Genomic DNA, 21763 nt, shown 5'->3' on the forward strand with positions numbered 1-21763 from the left:
AAACCCTTTTAAACCCGACTTTGATCTGGGAATTATCGTTGTCCACTGTGGTTGGTTTTTCCTCAGCCTCATATGTTTTGTTTATGCTCTGTAAACTTGTTTGTTAGTTGCTTCTGTATACCTTTTATAACTGATGACTTTTTACTTCCACAGCCCAACCGGCAGCAGTCGTTATGCCTCTTCAGGTGAGCTGAGCCGTGGCAGCTCCCAACTCAGTGAGGAGTTTGGCCCTGAGGATGGTGAGAGCTTCCGGGGATCCGGAGAGTTCTATGACGAGAACGATTCCTACCATTCCTGCCATTCATCTGTTAGTTACGGTAAAGACTCAGCAGGCTGGGACCCCGACGAGCCACAGGGCGTCTACAGTGATGACGGAGAATACAACAAAGATGGAGGTGAGGAAGGCGCTATCTACGATGAAGATGTGGAAATCTACGAACATGAGGGTGAGGAGTATCCTTACGAAGAGGAAGAAGAGGGCATTGTGTATGAAGAGGACGAAGACCTCTACCCACTGGATGGAACACTCAGTGAAGACCAGGAGCCACCCTACGCCCCTACCCCAACCAACACGGCTCCAGCGTTGGCCCCTGAAGCCCCCACCAGCCGTCCACCACTGGAGAAACAGGCTTCCATGCACCAGCAACAGCCACCCCAATCCCAACCACCATTCCAGACTATGGAGCATAAAAAAGAACCTCCAGCCCAACAGCAGCCACAAGATGTCTTTGCCAAGGTGCCCCATACCTCAGCCCCAACACGGGTCTCAGAGTTGGAAGCAGAGAAGGTCCCAACTCCTGCAGGCAAGCCGGTAAACCATGCAGAAGAACCTATTCCCATTCCTGCAACGGAGGTCAAGCCTGAAGTTGAAGAGAAGAAAGAGGTTCCACCTGCAAGGTAAGCTGCCAATAGAGTCCTCAGGGACCTTTTTATAAAACACTGGTAGATGTAAGTTCAATTCAAAAATCTTACCTCTTTTCCAGTGCACCCAAGCTGGAGCCACCAGTAGATCCTGCAGTAAGGGCTAAAGCCAACTGGTTACGGCTCTATAGCAGAGTTCAGCTTCAGCTGCAGGAGGTATGAAATTTTTAGCTGTTTAATTTGTATAATCCTCGAAATCTGCATTTTGCCACCTCGCTTAGGCCTGTTGGGTTGATTCTGTTTGCCAACATTAAGTCATCTTTTGTCAGTTCTGTGTTTTGTCTGTTTTCTTTTTCTTGCCTGTCTTTTCCATTCATGTTATTAATTTTGTCAATTACTTTTGTTGTGACCCAAATGACGCACTATACACTATATACTATACACTTATGCACTCTACCATCTAGCGTATGAATTTTAGGGTAGTATATTTTTAAACAATTGTCGCCTGACGTTAGGGTAAGAGTTGGGTTTGGGTTAGGATGTCATTTTATGAAACAGAAAGTCGTTCTAACCCCAAACCCAAGCGACAATGACTATAACATGGAAATTTGTGAGATCGAGTTGGCTTTTGACTAAAGAGTGGTATAAGCAGTTTCTCTGACAAATGATATCAAACAAATAACACAAGTGAGTCCATAAAAATTATTTTGTATGTGGTACTTTTGATGTCAGTGGCATGTGCTTTACCCAACATGACCTCAGTCATTGTCAGACTAAACTCTTCGAAAGAACTTTACAACCTCCTCACCAGTTGTGGCTAGAAGGGATACAGCAACGACCTAAATCTTGTGAAATCTCGCTGGATGGACACCGTTTTCATTCTAATCCTACCCCCAAACCTAACCATCATTTCCTGAGATTTAGGCCGTAGCTGGAGGCTGTAGATGTATCCCATCTAGAAAGAACTGTTGGTATCAAAATCCTACCCCCAATCTCATGAGATTTAGGCCGTAGCTGTATCCTATCCAGCCAAAACTCTCATGTCCTCTAAAAATAAGCAAAACTGTGACCTTCAAGTCTGCGAAGTGTCCACACTTCATTCTACAGTTGAACGAGTTTAACATCTGTGTACTTTTATTGTTGCAAATTTCAATATAAACATACTTCTCACTTGATAAATACTACTTAAATGATATAGAATAGTGCAAAAGTATGTGATTTGGGATGCACCTTATGTTTTACTTTATACGTTATTTTACAGTCACATATGTTTTGAGATTTGGACCCCTTCCCCCTTTTTGTGTTCCACCCCATTCGTTTTAGTTTTCTGTGTGTTTTTTCTTTCAGTTTTTTGTCATTGCCATAGCGATTGTCATGCTCTTCCCTGTTTTGCCGAAGCTGGACAAGCAGTCTGAAAGGTGGGTGTTGCTATGTGTGCTCCCATAAACGCATTTTCCTGGCAGATGAGTGCGGCGCACTCCCTCCAAGATAGGCATGGAGTCATCATGACAAAATATTGGTGATAGAGATCAAGTGAGTCCGCAACTGACGTCAATGAGACAGACTGCCGGCTCCATGTGTGTTCGATCAAAACAAAATCTTTATATTTCAGTAATAGAAACCGCATTGAAATTAAATTGAGAGGTCTGAACGGATGTTAAAACATTTTTTAATATGGTTTAGTAGTGGAAAGATTGAATGGAGAAAAGTGAAGCTCTGTTACTGACCTCACTCTCACTCCCTGTTTTTGTCTACAGGCTCGAGGCGAGACTCCGGGACTTGCGTCATTATTTTTGCAAGCCGGGTAAGCATCATAGACAAAATATTTCATTTTCAGTGCACACAGAAATACATGAACCCAGTTAACACAAGTATGACGATTAAAGAGCATCTAATCTGCAAAGCTTTGTAAAAGAAGGGTAATATATCCCACAAAGTAGTTCCTAAAGGAGCCAGTTTGCTATCAATCATAAATCTTATATTATGATATTAATATTACAAAATACCTCTACCTCTTTGATCCTCAGGCCTGGTGGTGCTCTCTACAGCATAGACAGCATGCCTGACCTCCGCAAAAGAAAGGCCATCCCTCTCGTACGAGATCTGGTGAGTCACGCTTCAATACAATACAGCCCTGCTTCAACCAGGGCATTTCTGGATCCAGCATCATCATCAAAATTTCAAAAGCATGTCCACTTGTATTACTCTTTGTGTTGGGCAGCACTCAGAGTGCCTTTGTTAAAGCTCTGGAGTACACAGAAATTTCATGGCACATTAGTTTGAGTCACAGCTACAGGGTTGGACATTATTACCGCATTAGTCAGCCATTCAGCCTTTTGACTGATGAGTCTTCGGTGGTCCAGTCAGACTTTCCACTGCCTCACTGTCCTACCTTATTAGTTTTGGACTCTGTATTTCATCTTGAGCCTTCCCTGCTGACCTTGTGTAATTCCAGGAGTTCATTTAACATTTTAATCCAGACTGACTTTATTAGTTGTTTTTTATCTCTGAGGTTGTACGCATGTTATATAAGACTCCTCCGCAGACTGCCAGGAGAGATTGTTGTGAATTCATTAGACAACATAACATAATAGGCAAAAATTGGGTTCAGCTGTCGTGTAGGTCTGGATACGGTTATTTAGCCAATAACACTCCCGGTAGGCACGCAAGCTGCACCAGGATCTATTTGACTCATTGGACTGAAAGATGAAGGAAAAATTACCATACAGCACTAAAGAGTTCTGCAGTTTGTCTGGTTTAATCCGGTTTACCATCAAACACCCAGACTCTTCCCCCGGTTTCACAGATAAGGCTTAAGGCTAGTCCTAGACTAAAACATGTTTGAGCTGTCTTAACTGAAAATAACTTATACTGACAGATCTTAAAATATGATATGACGCTATGACATTTTTTTTTGAAGGCATGTTTATAAAAAATTATTAAACGTCTTAATTTAACTAATGCCGCTTTTCCATTGCATAGTACCCCACGGTTTAGGTCGGGTCACCTCACCTCACTTTGGCTTGGTTAGCTTTTCCATCGAGTTTGTATATTTGTGCTGCCTACTGCTGTCACACCATACAAGTGAGAGTGTCGTTGGAATGCTATACATTCCTATACATTCATTTATTTTGTAATTCAAATTAAAATTGACCACCACATCGATGTTTGCACATCGCGTTTATCATTAACTCTCTCTCACATGACAGTTTCTGTACAAACACCCGTGGCATCAGTCGACGCGCTCCGCTGAGCCTCATTTAAGTTGCATTTAAGCATATGCGGATGTGCGCGTCGCGAATGTGCCGCCACAAACTGCAAGTCTGGAAAAAAACTGTTATGGTGTTCCTGATTCTCAACCTGTGGATGTTTTCATCACTTAAAGTGAGTTTGGGAACTTACAGCAAAGCACAGATGACAACAGGTTTACTCGAGACAGCTCAAGCTAGCACGAAGGTAAAGCTAATCTTTTACATTATAGCGATGATGCTGGTAGTGACGATTCTCTCAGATCAATCAGTGATCTACAGTGTTTTTGTGTCACGTTTTGGTGTCAGCTAGCCTCGCTTGGAACCCCAACCGAGGTGGTACTAAAAAAAGTACCGGGTACTACGTACTGCACCCAGTGGAAAGCCCCCAAACCAAACGGTGGGGGACTATGCAATGGAAAAGCCCCATATGGCCTAGTCCTGGCTTTTCCTTGTCGCTATAACCAGGCCAAAGAGTCAAGATCCAATGTGCTGGTATGAGCAATTTTTCGTTCAAGTCTTTCTTCTGCAAAAAATATTTTATTCTGCTTTTTGCATTATTTCAGACCTATTTATATAAACAGCTACAGCTGCAGTTGAGTGCACACTTTTAAAGTGTTAAGCTGTCACAACCATTTTTCTCTGCTGGTCCAAGCTGGTTTATGCTGGTTAGTCCTAGTTGATAACATAGCAATGCTGATCAGACAGAATGGTTCTTATGATGCTGGTTGACATGCAAAAACTAACCCCCGGTTTCACAGACATGGCTTAAGGCTACTCCTAGACTAAAACACATGCTTTAGGTGAATTAACTGAAAATAGCTTGCACTGACAGATCTTAAAATAAGCCAGTGCCATTGATTTGTCTCAGCAGCACGCCAGCAGTGGCGGCCAGTGACATCTTTTTTCGAGGGTGCACGATGCGAAGTTCGCCACAACATGTATGTAGCCCGTCATGTGTGTGGTTTGTAATTTCATAATATGTGTTCTGCGCGGGGAGTGCACCACATGTTTTGTCAAAATAAGTGCCTGATACAGACACGTCTAAAGGGTTTATTATAAAAGAGATGCTCGCGTTTGCCAGATACTCGCATAATCTCATGCATGATCAGAGTTTACTGTTAAGGGTGTCTTGCGTGTATTTTGTGAATTTTGACGCGTGATGCATATGGTTAACATGACGCAACAAACACATATTTTGAAAATACAAGTCACACACATGACACTCTGAACATTTATTTTGAATTTGTGCCCCTCGGAAGAGCAGTCACGAGCCGCCACTGCACACCAGTAAGGTCTTTTACTAAGGCATGTTTATAAAAGATGCTTAAACATCTTAACTAAGACCTAGTCCTTGCTTTGGCTATGCCTTGTCTGGGAAAACAGCTCTATTTTTTGTTTGTTAATGTAGTTACATGGAATGCTGGTTTTATCAGTATGGCAGTGATCTTTGCAAAACTTATCAGTAATGTTTTTATCTACTTTTTCATTCCAATGCTTCAATTTCGGCAGGCAATGGTAAGTATCAAAATCTCTGTTTAACATGAAACTAAATGCACATTAGTACAAAGGCAGCAATTAGTACTAAGTTGTTTTTTATTGGTCAGATACACAACAAATCATAGTGAAATGCTTCTTATAAAATGTAAGATTTACTTTAAAGTTGGTTTATAAACCAACTAGTGTATTAAATAAAAAAAAATATATATATTTATTTTATTTTGTTTAAAGATTCTTTGTTTGTTGAGCTTTCATTTATTTTGTTATTTTATTATTTTGTATTATTTTTCATTTCTCTAAAAATCTCATCTTTGTGAATAACTCTGGTCTCATATTTGCCAATTAAAAAGTATTGATAAATATGAAAACATACTCACGTTTGTAGTTTATTTTATATATCCGGAAGTAATACAATGTACCTTTAAATATTAATTGTAAAACAAATATGTGTTCTTATCTGTGAAATCCAGGCTTAAGTCTCAAAGTTTAGTTATTACTTTCACATTGATTTCAATCTTTGACCTTATTCAGTCAATATTAAAGATATCAAGAATATATTTTCAAATAATGTTCTTCACATTATATATGTGATGATAAACAGTAAATTCACAGACTGGGTCTCAGAGGTACATTTGCTCCTAAATTATTTTAAGGCCTACATGTTTGTTTCCTCTTTTAGTCTCTTGTCCAGAACTCTCGAAAAGCAGGCATCACTTCTGCTATGGCCTCCAGCACCCTTAACAACGAGGAATTGGTATGTCAACACACCCTGTTTCCTTCCTAACCATTCCCATCTTTCAGTTTTCACTTATTTACCTGTTGATCTGCAGAAGAGTCACGTCTATAAGAAGACCCTACAGGCTTTGATATACCCCATCTCCTGTACCACCCCACATAACTTTGAGGTGTGGACGGCCACCACACCCACCTACTGTTATGAGTGTGAAGGGCTTCTGTGGGGCATCGCTCGACAGGGCATGCGCTGCACTGAGTGTGGTGTCAAATGCCATGAAAAGTGTCAAGATTTGCTCAATGCCGACTGTCTACAGAGTAAGAGACTCTCAATGAGACGCTTAGCTTTCATTACTTTGAGGAAGCATGAGATGATAGTCTTTCTCGTCCGTCTTTCCCAGGGGCAGCGGAGAAGAGCTCCAAACACGGAGCCGAGGATCGCACGCAAAACATCATCATGGTGTTGAAGGACCGCATGAAGATCAGAGAGCGAAACAAGCCTGAGATCTTTGAGCTGATTCAGGAAGTGTTCGCAGTTATCAAGGCCACGCATGTGGCCCACATGAAGCAGGTCAAGCAAAGTGTTTTGGATGGGACATCTAAGTGGTCGGCAAAGATTAGTATTACAGGTAATAAACTCACATTTGTCAATTGTAACACGTTTGTGTCTCTCTGTGTGAAATATTTTAATATTTGTATTTTTCTTTCAGTTTTATGCGCTCAGGGCCTGCAGGCGAAAGACAAAACCGGTTCTAGCGACCCCTATGTAACCGTGCAAGTGGGCAAGACCAAGAAACGAACCAAGACCATCTACGGCAACCTCAATCCTGTATGGGACGAGAGCTTTAATTTGTAAGTAAACTACATTGTTTGCAATTTTAGAGTTTGGAAATCTTTTTCTTTTTACTCACCGTTGTGCGACATCTTTATCCAGCGAGTGCCACAATTCCTCAGATCGGATCAAGGTGCGCGTGTGGGACGAGGATGACGATATTAAGTCGAGAGTAAAGCAGAAGTTTAAACGCGAGTCTGATGATTTCCTGGGTCAGACCATCATTGAGGTTCGAACGCTGAGCGGTGAAATGGACGTCTGGTACAATCTAGGTAAGGAACTGAGCCAAGTTTTTTTATTTTGTTTGTGGAGAGTAAAGTTCGTAATATAGTCAGTTTTTTAATGTGTATGCGAACGTATGCCACGGTGGAACGCACAGCCTTGCAAAGCATAGTTTATTTGACGACGTTCCACGTAGGGCTGTGTTGAAAAAATCGATTCACCGATTCTGAATCGATTTTCATGTTAATCTCTAAAGATCGATCCGTAACTCAAAGAATCGATTTAATAATTAATAACTTAAACTTGCCGCGTCATTGAATTTACGCATGCGCGCGAGGTGGAAGGACATTAAAAAAACGAACATAGCCGTCAGGAACGTTAAGCAAGCGGTTGTTTTGAAAACTCTAGAAACGCTCAAAGCTGCGATCTACATGTAAAATAATCTACTCATAACAAATGAACGAGTTATTTGTGTAATTTTTATAATAAGCGCCATGCAGTGAATCCACCGCGGGTCTCCAGTGAAACTCTCTCTCTCTCCCTCCCTCCCTCTGTGCTCATGCAGCCGGTCTCTGACGGGCAGAGGTTTCTTGAGGCGCGCGCAACGGGTCGCCAAATAAAGAGTTCTTCTTACACATAATAATGCTAATAGTTGTAAAGGTTTCTGAACTTTAAGCAAGCTAATTACAAAACTCGCGTTTATATCAGTGACACGTGCGCTGTAGTTTGACGCCTAATTTGCTTATAGTACAAACATCTTTGTTCAGAAAGACGAGAAAGAGACGAAAATGTTAACGTGTAATAGAAAGTAAAGAGCGTCAAAACAGACTTCATCACATCATAGCACCCGTCATAATATCTATAAAGAGGTCCGTCTCTCATATACAGGTATTTATCCTGTCTGTAGGTTTGTGCATAAATTTATACCTGTTCATTTTACATACTGCCTATTTTTAATGTAATGTATGCATAAATACAAAATACAATGCATACTATAGCTTCAATAGTCTTTAAAATTAATAACTCGATTAAAAACAAGATTCTGTCTATCAAGACTTAATCTGTTGTTATCATCTGGGCATTTTCACTTTAACATTATTAACTTTAAATTGTCCATATTTTAAAACTGTGGTGAGCAGTTAAAAGCTATAGTGAGTGGCAAATAACTGCACATTTTTATAATCCAAAAAACTGAAAAACATGTATACCATGAAATATACTGATAAAATGACTCATGGAATAGATTTTTGGTCATGCCATGCACCCCTATCTGGCACCATTTCGGGCTTTTTTCAAAAACACTTATCTAAATCTCGAAGATCGGATCAGATCGGATCGGATCGAATTGAATCGAATCGAACAATGATAATCGATCCAAGATCTTGAGAATCGGAATCGAATCGATTCTTGAAATTTGAATCGAAACCCAGCCCTAGTTCCACGTATCTCCTGTAGGTGCGTGCGCAACCTACAAATACACAAATCCGGTGGTACATGTACAGTACACGCCACTCTTTCGTAAATTGTCATAAATTGCGCCCCCAATTGCTGTGGACCATACTTCGGCCTTAATGCTAACAAGGATGCTATGGCCTTTCAGACAAGCGAACAGACAAGTCGGCAGTGTCAGGAGCCATTCGTATGCACATCAGCGTGGAGATCAAAGGAGAAGAAACTGTAGCACCGTACCATGTCCAGTACACTTGCTTACATGAGGTCAGTCAGCAAATCAAATCAAATTAAAGCTTAACGCACGTTAATGGCCAGTTGATGGACACCTTTCCATCTCCCCACAGAACCTTTTCCACTATTTAACCGACATCCTAAACACCGGGGTGGTGAAAATACCAGACGCCAAAGGCGATGACGCCTGGAAGGTTTACTTTGAAGAGACGCCCCAGGAGATCGTGGACGAGTTTGCGATGCGTTACGGAGTGGAATCCATTTATCAAGCCATGACGTAAGTTGTGGTCAATAAACGGTTGTGATTATGATGCGTAACATGGCCAAAAATAACCAATGTTGTATATTCTTGGCTGTAGACACTTTGCATGCCTGTCGTCAAAGTACATGTGTCCTGGAGTTCCCGCCGTCATGAGCACGCTACTGGCCAACATCAACGCCTACTACGCGCACACGACCCAGGCCACCAACAATGTGTCTGCCTCCGACCGCTTTGCTGCCTCCAACTTTGGGGTGGGTGCTTCGCCTCCAAAGAACATCAAAGCCACGCAAACATCACGTCTAATCACATGTTGTTTCTTGTTATTTGCAGAAAGAGCGATTTGTCAAGCTTCTTGACCAACTCCATAACTCACTAAGGATTGACCTCTCCATGTACAGGGTATTGTGTCAAACGGGGTTTCTATTCAACTTTTGAATATTAGGCATGACGACCCAATGACTTTCTCTCATCTGACCCGTTTTGTCTCTAACAGAACAATTTCCCAGCCAGCAGCCCCGAAAGGTTACAGGACCTCAAGTCCACCGTGGATCTCCTCACCAGTATCACGTTCTTCAGAATGAAGGTCATCATTTTCAAATGCTTGATACTGTAGATAGCTTTGTTTGAAGCAAATTAAACTTATTTTTGAACAACATTTAACTTCGAAATCTTCACTTCAAATGAATTGTGAACTATTCTTCTCCAGGTCCAAGAGCTCCAGAGTCCTCCTCGTGCCAGTCAGGTGGTGAAGGATTGTGTAAAAGCCTGCCTCAACTCTACCTATGAGTACATTTTTAACAACTGCCATGAGCTGTATAGTCGAGAGTACCAAACCGACCCGGTGAGTCTACACATTGACCTTTTTCCGACAGCTCGTCTGTTACCAATGTAGTTAATCTCAAAGCGTTTGTTTGTGCTATCGTAAACTTTCTTCATTAATATGTAATATTAAACATTCCTCCCTTTGAATTAAACATCTAACGCTGGGCTTCTTGGTATGTTTTGCTTTGAAGCTTGCAGATTGTTCTGTAACTCGCTCCCTGGAGTGTTTGGCATATTTTTTTGTTAGTCTGCTAGCTGAAAAACAGTTCCTACTGCGCATCTAAGTAGGGTAATTTCTTCCAGAGCTAAGCACATTGTGAGAAGACACAATGAGCCTCGAGCTATCATTTCGTTTTTGCAGAACAAAAAAGGAGAGGTTCCTCCGGAAGAACAAGGTCCGAGCATCAAGAATCTCGACTTTTGGTCCAAGCTAATCACCCTCATCGTTTCAATCATCGAAGAGGACAAGAACTCGTACACCCCTTGCCTTAACCAGTAAGTCCAGCAGTTTGGTTTCTCATGAAACGCCCCAGTTTACTATCCCAATCGCTGAGTTTGTGGTCTGTGCAGGTTTCCCCAGGAGCTCAATGTTGGAAAGATAAGTGCAGAAGTTATGTGGAACCTGTTTGCCCAAGATATGAAGTACGCTATGGAGGGTGAGTCTTGTGTTCACGTTACATTGTGGTATGATCTCAAACCACATGATAGTTCATTATAAGTTTCAGCTTCAATGATCATAACTACTAACAGATGTAATAAAAAGTTTGAGTGCATGGCAGGGCTTCCCCACTGGTATCCACTTAAATTTCACACGCTGTAAAAAGTCGGCATGTGGTGGATTTCTTCTAATCTGCTGATTCGGCAGGGGTGCTGAGATGAATCTGTCATTTAAATTTCGTCTACCGATTCACGAAGAGCTTTTATCTTCACTTTCCAGAGCACGAAAAGAACCGTCTGTGCAAGAGTGCCGATTACATGAACCTGCACTTCAAAGTCAAATGGCTCTACAATGAATACTGCAAAGATCTGCCTTTCTTCAAGAGCCGAGTGCCTGAATATCCCACGTGAGTGACTCCCGATGCCTCACAACCTCATACGCACTAAAAATGTCACTCTGACCATGGGGAAAAATGGTTATAGAGCTTCAGGTGGATGTATTTCTCTGCAGGTGGTTTGAACCGTTCGTCATTCAGTGGCTGGACGAGAACGAAGAGGTTTCTCGAGACTTCTTGCATGGTGCTCTGGAGCGAGACAAAAAAGATGGGGTGAGATTGGCTTTTGATTCCTTGAGTCCATTCAATAGATGCAGATTCAACAGATGTCATATTTTTTAAAGGAACAGTTTGTAAGAAATGTATATCAATTAATCATAAAATGGCCCTGACATGTCACTAGACATTAAGAAATCATTTTCATTTCAAATACTTATAACACTGACAACAATGGTCCGGCCAGGATATTTAAAAAGTGGAGTTGCAGCCCTCAACTGATGTTTATGTTGTCATGTTGTGTATTGGCTACCAGTTGTGTGATTGCAGTACCAGTTTTAGCCACAAGTTTTGTGATTGCAGTATCAGTTTTGGCCACAATCCTACAAACTGTTCCTTTAAGTAGTCTAAGACTTTGAAAAATATATAAACATTTAATATAAAATTCATATCGTATTTTTGCTAAATTGCTTAATGTATTGTTGCTATTAAAGGAAAAGTGAATAATTGAATAATGGATCATTTTAAATAAAGCCAGTGTGTTATCTTCTCAGTTGGGCTCAACATGGCAAAGCTCCAAAAAGCACCAACATCCATCATTAATGTATTCCAAATGACTCCAGTGGGTTAAAGCAAAGATATTTAACTCTTTCCCCACCATTGACGAGTTATCTTTTCAATCTGCAATACCACTATTATCCAGCAGGTGGCTTGCGCAACTTATAAATCCCGGAAGTATCGCCCTAAGGCAAACACCTGTATGTCCGTCTTTGAGGATGCTCTGCATCTGATCTCTATCAAAAGTCCTTTACAAAAATGCAATTATCTCAGCTTTTTGCTCAAAAATCTATGTTTTTGAAGAAACCTACCTATATTTGAGAGTGATAAATACGAACTGATGAAGGTAGGATGAAACAGGTTTTTTTTAAAGCAGAGGGTCTTTTCTTTCATTTAATATATTGTATGTTAATATATTTAAGGAAGAGCATTTTCTGGGAGGCATATTAAAATGCTGGCGGGGAAAGAGTTAATATTAAAGATGCTTCACTGGTATTGTTATAAATGGTAGAGATCGCAGTGGTCAATATGAACTCTGTAGTCCGGCCTTCCAATAAAAAGAGCCAACCGTCAACTGTTATAGAATAAAATCCTCTGGCGGAGAGACTTTACGCATGCAAAGTATATTGCTATAATAAGACCTGGAGGCATTGCAAACATGGCGGTGCAGTGACGCGACTTCCTTAAAAAGACTTTAACCAAAGTCACCAACGAAAGTAGCAATTGTCTTCTTTTTACATAACGTGACGTACATCCAAGTGAAACGACTGCTGAAATGAGAAAAAACTTAGGGCAGGACTTAATTTTGTCCATCGAGAACTTATCAGATAGTTGGAAGTTGTGACATGTTGCTAACTGCATTTCCCGGGCAGAAACAAGTGTCCGATAGCCCCCTCACGCCATTTCTCGTGACAGGAAGTGAAGAGTAGTCATTTTAAAGAGGGGAGGAGTTTAACGTTTTGGTTGAAGATTATAAGGGCAATTGACGAGTTAAATTTTAGTTGAATATTATAAGGGCAATTGACGAGTTAACTCAAAATTGGTTGCAGGTCGATAACAACGAATCTCAATGGTTCTCGCATGTCTCATGACTAGTTAATTTACGCACAAGTACCATCAAATTCCAAGTTTACTTAAAAATACAGCATTACTAATTATTGATATCAATATAAATATGACATGTGAAGCATCAAAGTTAAAGCAAAACAATGCCATTGTTTACCTGGAGCTGTAAATACAGTAAGTAATAGTAACAATAGACCTCCAGGTTACAGGAAACGTGTCAAAATATGATGAATGAATGCTCTCCTGAGTACCTCAACATGTTCCCGAGCCAATAAGCACAGTCTTAAGTTCATTAGTTTTGCCCTTTGGGAAGCTGCCACAGTCTCACCTCAACCCAATTATTTCCAGACAAAAGAGTTTGCACCTGAAGTCTGGTTGCAAATATTGTAGCTCATGTTGGCCTCTGACAGCACCTGTAATTTTCTGTTTCCCACAGTATCAGCAAACTTCAGAGCATGCACTCTTCTCATGTTCGGTGGTGGATGTCTTCTCGCAGCTTAACCAGAGCTTTGAGATCATTAAGAAGCTGGAGTGTCCTGACCCACAGATCGTCGGACACTACATGAAAAGATTTGCCAAGGTCCTTGTTTGACACCCATCTGAAGTTCTTATTTGTCATAGTCAAGTTCACAATATTTCTATTCACATTATTACATCATTTAAACAACCAGTGTTGTGTTTTAGATATTGGTGTCACAATTTGTCTAATCTGTAATACTTCTTTGGGTAAGCAAGTTTCCAGAAAGATAATGCTGGTTGTACTTTGTGGCTTAAATTAATGCTGGTCTAGAATAGAAGAATGGATCACATAAAGGAACTAGCTTAATAACTTTACTATTATATAATCAACCTTATAGTTGGTCACATTGGGGCTCATTTTAACATGCTTTCTTTACCCTACAGACTATCAGCAACGTTCTGCTCTCTTATGCTGACATTATCTCCAGGGATTTCCCCAACCATTGCACCAAGGAGAAAGTGGTAATAGTCTACTAAGTCCTGTGGATGTAACCTGTAATCTGGTTTAAATTGGTTTTAATTTAAAACTCATGTTGTGTTTTTCTTTTCGCTTTAATTCCAGAATGCAAAGGATGGTGCTGTAAAGGTATCTTTTACATTTAATACCAATGAAAAGACTCATTAAGATTAGGTTAACAACTTGGTCTTGGGTTTTTAAAGAATATTTTAATAAGGCTGCACAATATGGAAGAAAAATGAGATACAGTATGTGTACAGTAACTTGATAATGTGATTATAGACCCTTTTACTGTTTGTACACAATGATGAAGTGGCAACGTATGCGCGCGCAGTTTGGCAACGGAAGTATTGCAAGAATCAGCAGTGAAGCAACACAGACAGAGAAAGTTTTTAAAAAAAGTTGACTTATCAACTTTTTCAACACAGCTACCAGATCCATGTACTATAGTGGAGTGGATAGAAAACGTTAGCAGATACATACGTATATTATTGGCAGGTACATACGTATATTAGTATATTATATTAGTGCAACCAAACGCAACAACCAGACATTTTGATGCTGGGAAACTGTTTTAATAAACTTTTTTTAAAGAGTTGCTAACACATTAGAACCACTGCGGAACAACACCACTTCTGTTGCCAAAATGCGCGCGGAGGCTATTTGATCACGTGAGCTGTAAAAGGGTCTATATTATGCGAATATAAAGTCAATTAACTCTTTCACCGCCAGCGTTTTTAAAAAAAGTTGCCAGCCAGCGCCAGCGTTTTTCATGATTTTCACCAAAGTTTAATGCCTTCCAGAAAATGTTCTTCTTTAAATAAATAAACATACAATATACCAAATGAAAGAACAGACCCTCTGCTTTCAAACAAAAAAAAACGTTTCATCCTACCTTTAGTGGTTCTTTTGCAATCAGCTTTTGAATATGGGTAGGTTTTTGCAAAAACACCATATTTTGAGCAAAAAGCAAAAATAATTCCATTTTTGTGACTGACTTTTCATAGAGATCCCATCCAGAGCGATCTTTAAAACAGACACGGACATGCAGCAGCTTGCCATAGGGCAATACTTCCGGTTTTAAAAAGTTGCGGAAGGGTGGATAATAGCGGTATTGCGGAAAGACGGAAAATCTCGTCATTGGCGGGGAAGCGTTTTCTCTTAATTGACGAGATATCTCATCAATGGCGGGGAAAGAGTTAAATTTGAATAAAAAGTATTTCAACTTAACTGAAAATTATATTAGAAATATAAATGTTTGAAATATAAATGTTTTAGAGTATTACAATCGTTCAGTTATTATATGGCACACATAAAAGGCATCATTAAGATGTCAAGAAATATTTCAAATAGGGCTCATTATGTGGCTCATTATGCAAGTCTTTGTTTCCTCAGGTGTCAATCACAGATTATTCAGGAGCTTTCCCGCCTTCTCGCATATGGCCTTTCTCAGCAAAAAGTGTCTTAGAAATTGTAAATCAATATATTGTTTTATGTAAATGATAGGGGTGTAACGGTTCAAATTACTCACGGTTCGGTGCGTATCGCTGTTTTAGGGTCACGGTTTTGGTACACTTTGGTCACAACAGGCTTCTTTACGAAAATAAAAACCTAAGCAGTTTTTAACCTCTACCAAAATCAACATTTTCACTTAAGTGCACTTGCATTGTAATACTACATGTACCAACATTACTGTGCACTTCAAAATAAACATAAAATAGCTTAGGGTTACTTTTTATATTCTATGCCACTATCTTCAAGTTTTTTCTTAAAAGATCAGTTTGTTAACATTTAAACACAGAAGGCAATGTGTGCTGTTTCTGTCTCACCTGCAAGCGAATCGTCATGTTAGATGTATTGCCTTGAGCATACGGCACTTGCGAATTTGACAGTTTTGTCCACGTTTTCTTGAGCATCGCTGCTGCAGTAGACTTAAATGAAGCTGGCGGTGCCTCTATTAGCGTCTTTTCTCCTTCGCTTGCCGCCAGTGTTGGGAACGTTACTTTAACAAAGTAATTAGTTATAGTTACTAATTACTTCTCACAAATAGTAACTGAGTTAGTAACTCCGTTACATTATTATAAAAGTAATTAATTACCAGGACAAGTAATTACTGCGTTACTTAAAAAAAAAAATATTTCAAATAACTTGAATGCCCCTTACAAAATTAAATATGTTAAATTAATAAAATGAATACTAAAGAGAAATCACTAATTTTGTGGCAGCATGTGACGATGTGAGGTGCTTTATTAGATCAGAATTACTTGCCACAGACGTGGAGAGACTTTTTCTTCATGGGCATAAGTTGCACATTACACAAACATTTCTGCCTTTCACCTCAACAATGTAAAAGTAGTGCTTTATACTTCGTGTTTGCGACCGCTACCTTTGAGCTTGTTGTACTTGCCATCGCCCTGTCGCCGGTGTTTTCGGAGTGATTGATGCGCGATGACCGGGCTGCATGTCTGTGCTTTGAGATGGGGCACAGTCAGCAGAAGCACCGCTGCTCGTTGAGAAGAGAAAACGACGCGTATTTTCATGTCAGTCTACAAAAGTCTCCAACCACGCCAGAAAAGATTGTTAGATTTGTCCTATAAAGTCGCTAAAGTGATAGAAAGTTGCTAAATCTAGCGACAAAGTGACCAAGTTGCTCAGACTTTTTAACACTGCTGCTCGCTCCTCTGACTTGGACTGCGCGTGTGGGCGGGCCTTTTTGTGAACTCTGCCTCTGGTTGGCTACCGATGGAAATTAAGCCAATCATCATTCGTTATGTTTCTCACAACACACACAAGAGAAAAACAGTGTTTGGCTGAGAGACTGAGCATACGCGGCTGAAAATCACTACAGTAAGATCAATTTTAGTAACGCGCCGCATTGTAATGTCACTAACGATAACGGCGTTATAACGGGGGAAACAGTAATTTATTTGATTACTCGTTACTGAAAAAAATAACGCAGTTACTAACGCCAATTACTTATAACGCCGTTATTCCCATCACTGCTTGCCGCACTAAATGGTCCACACCACAACAGATTTGCATACTACGAGTTGATTGGACAGGTACTCTCACCTAAACACACGCAGAGCTTATTCAGAACCATACCTTACCGGTTTCATGCGTTGTTTTTTCACCGAACTATATTAGAAATGCGTGGTCGAATCAAACACGGTGTGTCTCGAATCGTGGGAGGATAACAGGACGATTCGATTCTTTACCGAGAACCGTTACACCCCTAGTAAATGAGTAGGCAGAATGAGTTTCGCATCACTTTGAAGACAAAACTCTAGACTACTAGATCCTGTTTTGAAAGAAAACATGTTTAGTATGGGTTTTGTGGACTTATATCGGTCACTTAAAAATGTAGCTTTTTCAAAAATCATGTATAAAAACTTTTCTCTCAAAAATTCAAACATGTACATACATGTTGCTCATATAACATTGTAGCCCAGTTTGTGCTGAACAAAGTGTTATGAGACTTTTGCTATTATTATGTTTTAAGCAAATGAAAAAAGACCAAATGTCAGTGCAGGTCAAAACTGCTCAAGGATGCAAAATCACCCAAGACCCCAGAGGGTTAAAATGCAAATGAGCTACAGCTTCAGTGCTACCTTACCAACAGACAGCGGTTAAAATAGATCTTATTCCTGTGAACAGTCTGAGACAATTTTATCTTTAGTGCCGTTAGTGCTAACAAACACATTTAGAAAAGCTTTTAAGTAAAATGGGTGGGGCTTTATCAGTGTGACATCACAACAGCATTTCTTATGAGACTGCATTAAAAATGAAGTAGATGATAGATTTTTGTTGTTTTGTTTACACACTGCCAACACACATTTATGTCCAAACATCTTGTAAAAGTGGATTTTGCATAATATGTGCCCTATAATTCAGGTCAAATTTGCATTTTCATTGTTTTTTATGCTCCACACAGCCATGCATCCTCATCAACAATATCCAGCAACTCAGGGTACAGCTTGAGAAGATGTTTGAGGCAATGGGAGGTAAAGATGTAAGTATACCACAGATCCGCCAAATAGATTAGCTACAACCCTCAAACTAGCATAAGCACACATATTTCCAGAAGTCTGATCAAGTAGGGTTATATCTCTTCCAGCTTAATGTTGAAGCCAGTGACATCTTAAAAGAGCTGCAGGTGAAGCTCAACAATGTCCTGGATGATCTTGCAAGGATCTTTGCAACCAGGTGAGACATCAAGGCACCATGCCAGCAAGAGTTGCTTAATACGTACAGTATGTTGGAGTAACATCTCCTGGTTCCTTCCTAGTTTCCAGCCAAATATTGAAGAAAACGTAAAGCAGATGGGTGATATACTTAGTCAGGTGAAGGGGACAGGAAACGTGCCGGCGAGTGCTTGCAGCAGCGTGGCACAGGACGCCGACAATGTCCTGCAGCCCATCATGGACTTCCTTGACAGCAAGTAAGATCAATAGATATTTTTTTCCAAGAAAGTCATGTCTCCACTCCTTTTCTCTCATCACACCATTTTTATTTCCATGTCAGCCTCACGCTGTTTGCTAAGATTTGTGAGAAGACCGTTTTGAAGCGAGTGCTAAAGGAGCTTTGGAAGCTGGTCATGAACACAATGGAGAAGACTATCGTATTGCCACCACTGACCGACCAAACGGTAATAAGTGTTTACAAGTATGAAATGGGAGCTAACAATATGTAAAGGGATTTAAAACCTCATTTAGACTAGACATTTACATAGTAATTGGTTCTAGACAGCAGACGACCTCCGGGCCGGATCTGTGCCGGATCCGCACCGATGCTACCTACTCCGGCGCAGATCCGGCCCAGAGTCGTCTTCTGTAGATTTTTTACGCTGTTGTTTATGGATCATTAACACTGAGAGCAACTGGAAATAAAAAAAACATTGAGGACACCAACAGTATTCACGCCCCTTCCCCAAATAAAATCACAATGGACAAAAACACCTTTCCATCCTAAACAATGTTATAAGCATGGGAGTGCACCATATCATTCAAACGCCTCTCAAGACTGCTCTCTGGTCCTGTAGTCACACAGCTGTGCATTATTTGTATACCAATTTGAATTATAATATAAGTTAATCATATTTTTATATATTTGCATATTAGTAAAAAGTACATTTCTACAGGAGCAGAGATGACACTGTTACTGCTTTTAATTTGTCTTGATATAAATGTTATTCTTTTTTCTGTTTGTTCTATATTTGTTTATTTTCACAAAAGAGACCCATATCATTACTTTTAAGAATCTAACCTTTACATCGGAGCCGGTTCTCCATATTGGCCACAGTTGAAAAGCAAAATCACTGCTATGCGCATTTCAAACAATGCTACTTTGATTTGATGTGGGGCTCTTTGTGGCTTCACTGACCCTTCTTTCTGGTTATTATTACATTCTCGCTCTCCCCCCGCTCCACCACCAAAGATGATTGTAAGTACCACAGCACTTCAGTCTGTACGTCTGTGTGTCCCTCAGTACATTCATGAACCCGGGTGACCCCCCTTCTGATCCATGTGGCTGCCAAGTCCAGTGCATTTTCATTTGTCTCTCACGTCTTTCTTTACTCTTCTTCTGTCCTTCCGTTCCCCCCGACCACCTCACCGGTCTTTACATCCGAGGTGGCCGCAGCATGGTGCATTTCCTGTTTGACTCGGACAAAAACCTCCAATCTGATGTCCACCCCAATTTCCAATTCCTCTCTTGATATGTTGGGATCTTAGATTAGTTCCTCCTTAGTTGCATCATGTGGTCGGTCTATTATCTGGGTGTCCTAAGGTGGTTTATCAGGTGACCCTGCACTCTTCTACTCTGGCTCCTCCCACTGTCACCTGTTTGAAATCTTTCCTCTGTGGGTCGTTGCTTGCATTTGATCTTTTCTCCTGAGACTCTCTTTAAACTCCCAGCAGACATTATTATACTGTCAGTCTGTCCTGGTATTTGGTTTCCGTCTTGTGTACTTCAGTGGTCCTAGTGAAAGGCCAAGGTCTCGTGTCTTCTCGAAGATTGTTTAATGTTTTTCAACATGTTATATTTTCAGGCTTTGAGAAATTTCAATTACCTTGTTTTCCGGACTATAAGTCGCATCAGTCAAAATTGCGCGATGAAGAGGAAAAAACATATATAAGTTGCACTAGACTATACATTAAGTCGCATTTATTTAGAAAATGATTTCACAAAATCTAAGCCCAAGGACAGACATTTAATTTGTAAAGGCAAGTTATTCAACTAAACAATAGCACAGAACAGTAGGCTGAATAGATGTCCGTATCTGTTAACGTTACATTAACATTTATTCAGCTAACACAATAGCATACAGAACATACCTGGGAGGCTGAATAGGCTAAATCAAGTTCAAAAAGGTCCCGAAGTCATTCCGCATCACTGAATCCATTGAATTACATTAATACAGGAGCAGCATATAGCTGACTCTCACGGCTGTAGACGGTAATGGTTTCTCTTGGTTCATATACATTTATTTTGACATATAAGTCGCACCTGACTAGAAGTCGCAGGACCAGCCTAACTACGAAAAAAGTGTGACTTATAGTCGGGAAAATACGATAAGTAAAAATGTGATAGCATTAGTGTGTGTGTTTATCAGTTGTATGAACTGTATTGTCACCTATCGCTGCATATAATGTTCTGATTTTATAATGACACTATTGCTGTGCCTTTTAATTTGATTTTTTTATTATTCTTTTTTGCGACACAGTTGTCGTAAAGACTAGGGCTGGGACAATTAATCGTGCAAATGCGTGTTTTCCCAATGAATGAATTTTAATGAATTACAATAAAATGCCGCCACATCCAAATGCTAGAGGGCGCACTTGTACAGAAACGAAATGTTTTGCCACAGAAGAAGTACCATAAAAAAAATCGATATTAGGAAATGGCTAAAAGCATATTTATATCGCTGTTCTATAAATAGTTTCAGGTATTTTTAAGATAATAAAGTATATTTTGAATTATTGTGTTTGACAAGTGTTGCCTTTTTAAATGCACATTACAAACAACTCAAAGGACTTCCTACTGATTTAAGAGCCGTAGTACACGCACAAGCTGTGCGTGAAACACAGAATCGGAGCCTTGCGATTCAGAATCGATTTCAGACATATATTTTTAATGGGAAACACGATGCATTGTCACAGCCCTAGTAAAGACGTGTTCTGAGTTCAATGCAATGCCATGCAATGCAATTTCGCATCATCCTCTCAATTTGTAAAGAAAAACTAAATTGCATTTACAGCAATTTATGTTAAAATTAAGTTTTATGGGACAACTACCAAATAAAAACTGTACCGAAAGTACCGAAATGTTTACATTTCTGCATTTAAACCAACTATCCCAAATGTTTTGCAGACTCCTATCGTCTAGCTTTACTGTTGACTAAGGGGCGGTTCACATTTCGCCTCTAAAACCGTGCGGAAAACGCAACCGCGCCGTATTTTAAAGTATTTTTAAAGGTCCCATTCTTCCTGTGTTTTTGAAGCTTTGATTGTGTTTACAGTGTACAATATAACATGTGTTTATGTTTCACGTGTAAAAAAAACATTCTTTTTCACACAATTGACTTATTTGTATGCCGCTGTCCTAAAAACGGGCTGATGTCATCCTTGTTCTACGAAGTCCCTCCTTCAGAAATACGTAACGAGTTCTGATTGTGTAGTTTGTTTACTGTGCTGTGATTTGACAGCAGCTTAGCTTAGCTTAGCCTGAGCCGTTTGAGCTTAGCTGGCGACTGACGTATTCCTGTGGGCGGAGTTTAGTCAAAAACTCTAAGGC

The 21763-nt window shown here is 40.1% G+C and overlaps 1 protein-coding gene across 1 annotated transcript in view; it reads left to right on the forward strand.

Moving 5' to 3' along the window:
- Window positions 1-21763, forward strand: part of unc13a (unc-13 homolog A (C. elegans)) — a 54879-nt gene that overhangs the window by 17680 nt on the left and 15436 nt on the right. Inside the window, exons 10-36 of the mRNA XM_065246538.2 lie at window positions 154-897; window positions 984-1077; window positions 2619-2665; window positions 2889-2967; window positions 5622-5627; window positions 6289-6363; window positions 6440-6659; window positions 6743-6970; window positions 7052-7193; window positions 7276-7445; window positions 8996-9111; window positions 9192-9355; window positions 9438-9591; window positions 9671-9739; window positions 9834-9923; window positions 10047-10181; window positions 10524-10657; window positions 10733-10818; window positions 11100-11226; window positions 11331-11427; window positions 13430-13573; window positions 13897-13974; window positions 14075-14098; window positions 17904-17981; window positions 18087-18175; window positions 18258-18410; window positions 18494-18617. Coding sequence (XP_065102610.1) covers window positions 154-897; window positions 984-1077; window positions 2619-2665; window positions 2889-2967; window positions 5622-5627; window positions 6289-6363; window positions 6440-6659; window positions 6743-6970; window positions 7052-7193; window positions 7276-7445; window positions 8996-9111; window positions 9192-9355; window positions 9438-9591; window positions 9671-9739; window positions 9834-9923; window positions 10047-10181; window positions 10524-10657; window positions 10733-10818; window positions 11100-11226; window positions 11331-11427; window positions 13430-13573; window positions 13897-13974; window positions 14075-14098; window positions 17904-17981; window positions 18087-18175; window positions 18258-18410; window positions 18494-18617 — 3667 coding nt within the window. The remainder of the gene's footprint in view (window positions 1-153; window positions 898-983; window positions 1078-2618; window positions 2666-2888; window positions 2968-5621; window positions 5628-6288; window positions 6364-6439; window positions 6660-6742; window positions 6971-7051; window positions 7194-7275; window positions 7446-8995; window positions 9112-9191; window positions 9356-9437; window positions 9592-9670; window positions 9740-9833; window positions 9924-10046; window positions 10182-10523; window positions 10658-10732; window positions 10819-11099; window positions 11227-11330; window positions 11428-13429; window positions 13574-13896; window positions 13975-14074; window positions 14099-17903; window positions 17982-18086; window positions 18176-18257; window positions 18411-18493; window positions 18618-21763) is intronic.

This window comes from Paramisgurnus dabryanus, chromosome 24, assembly GCF_030506205.2.
Source record: "Paramisgurnus dabryanus chromosome 24, PD_genome_1.1, whole genome shotgun sequence".
In the NCBI taxonomy this organism is placed as follows: domain Eukaryota; kingdom Metazoa; phylum Chordata; class Actinopteri; order Cypriniformes; family Cobitidae; genus Paramisgurnus; species Paramisgurnus dabryanus.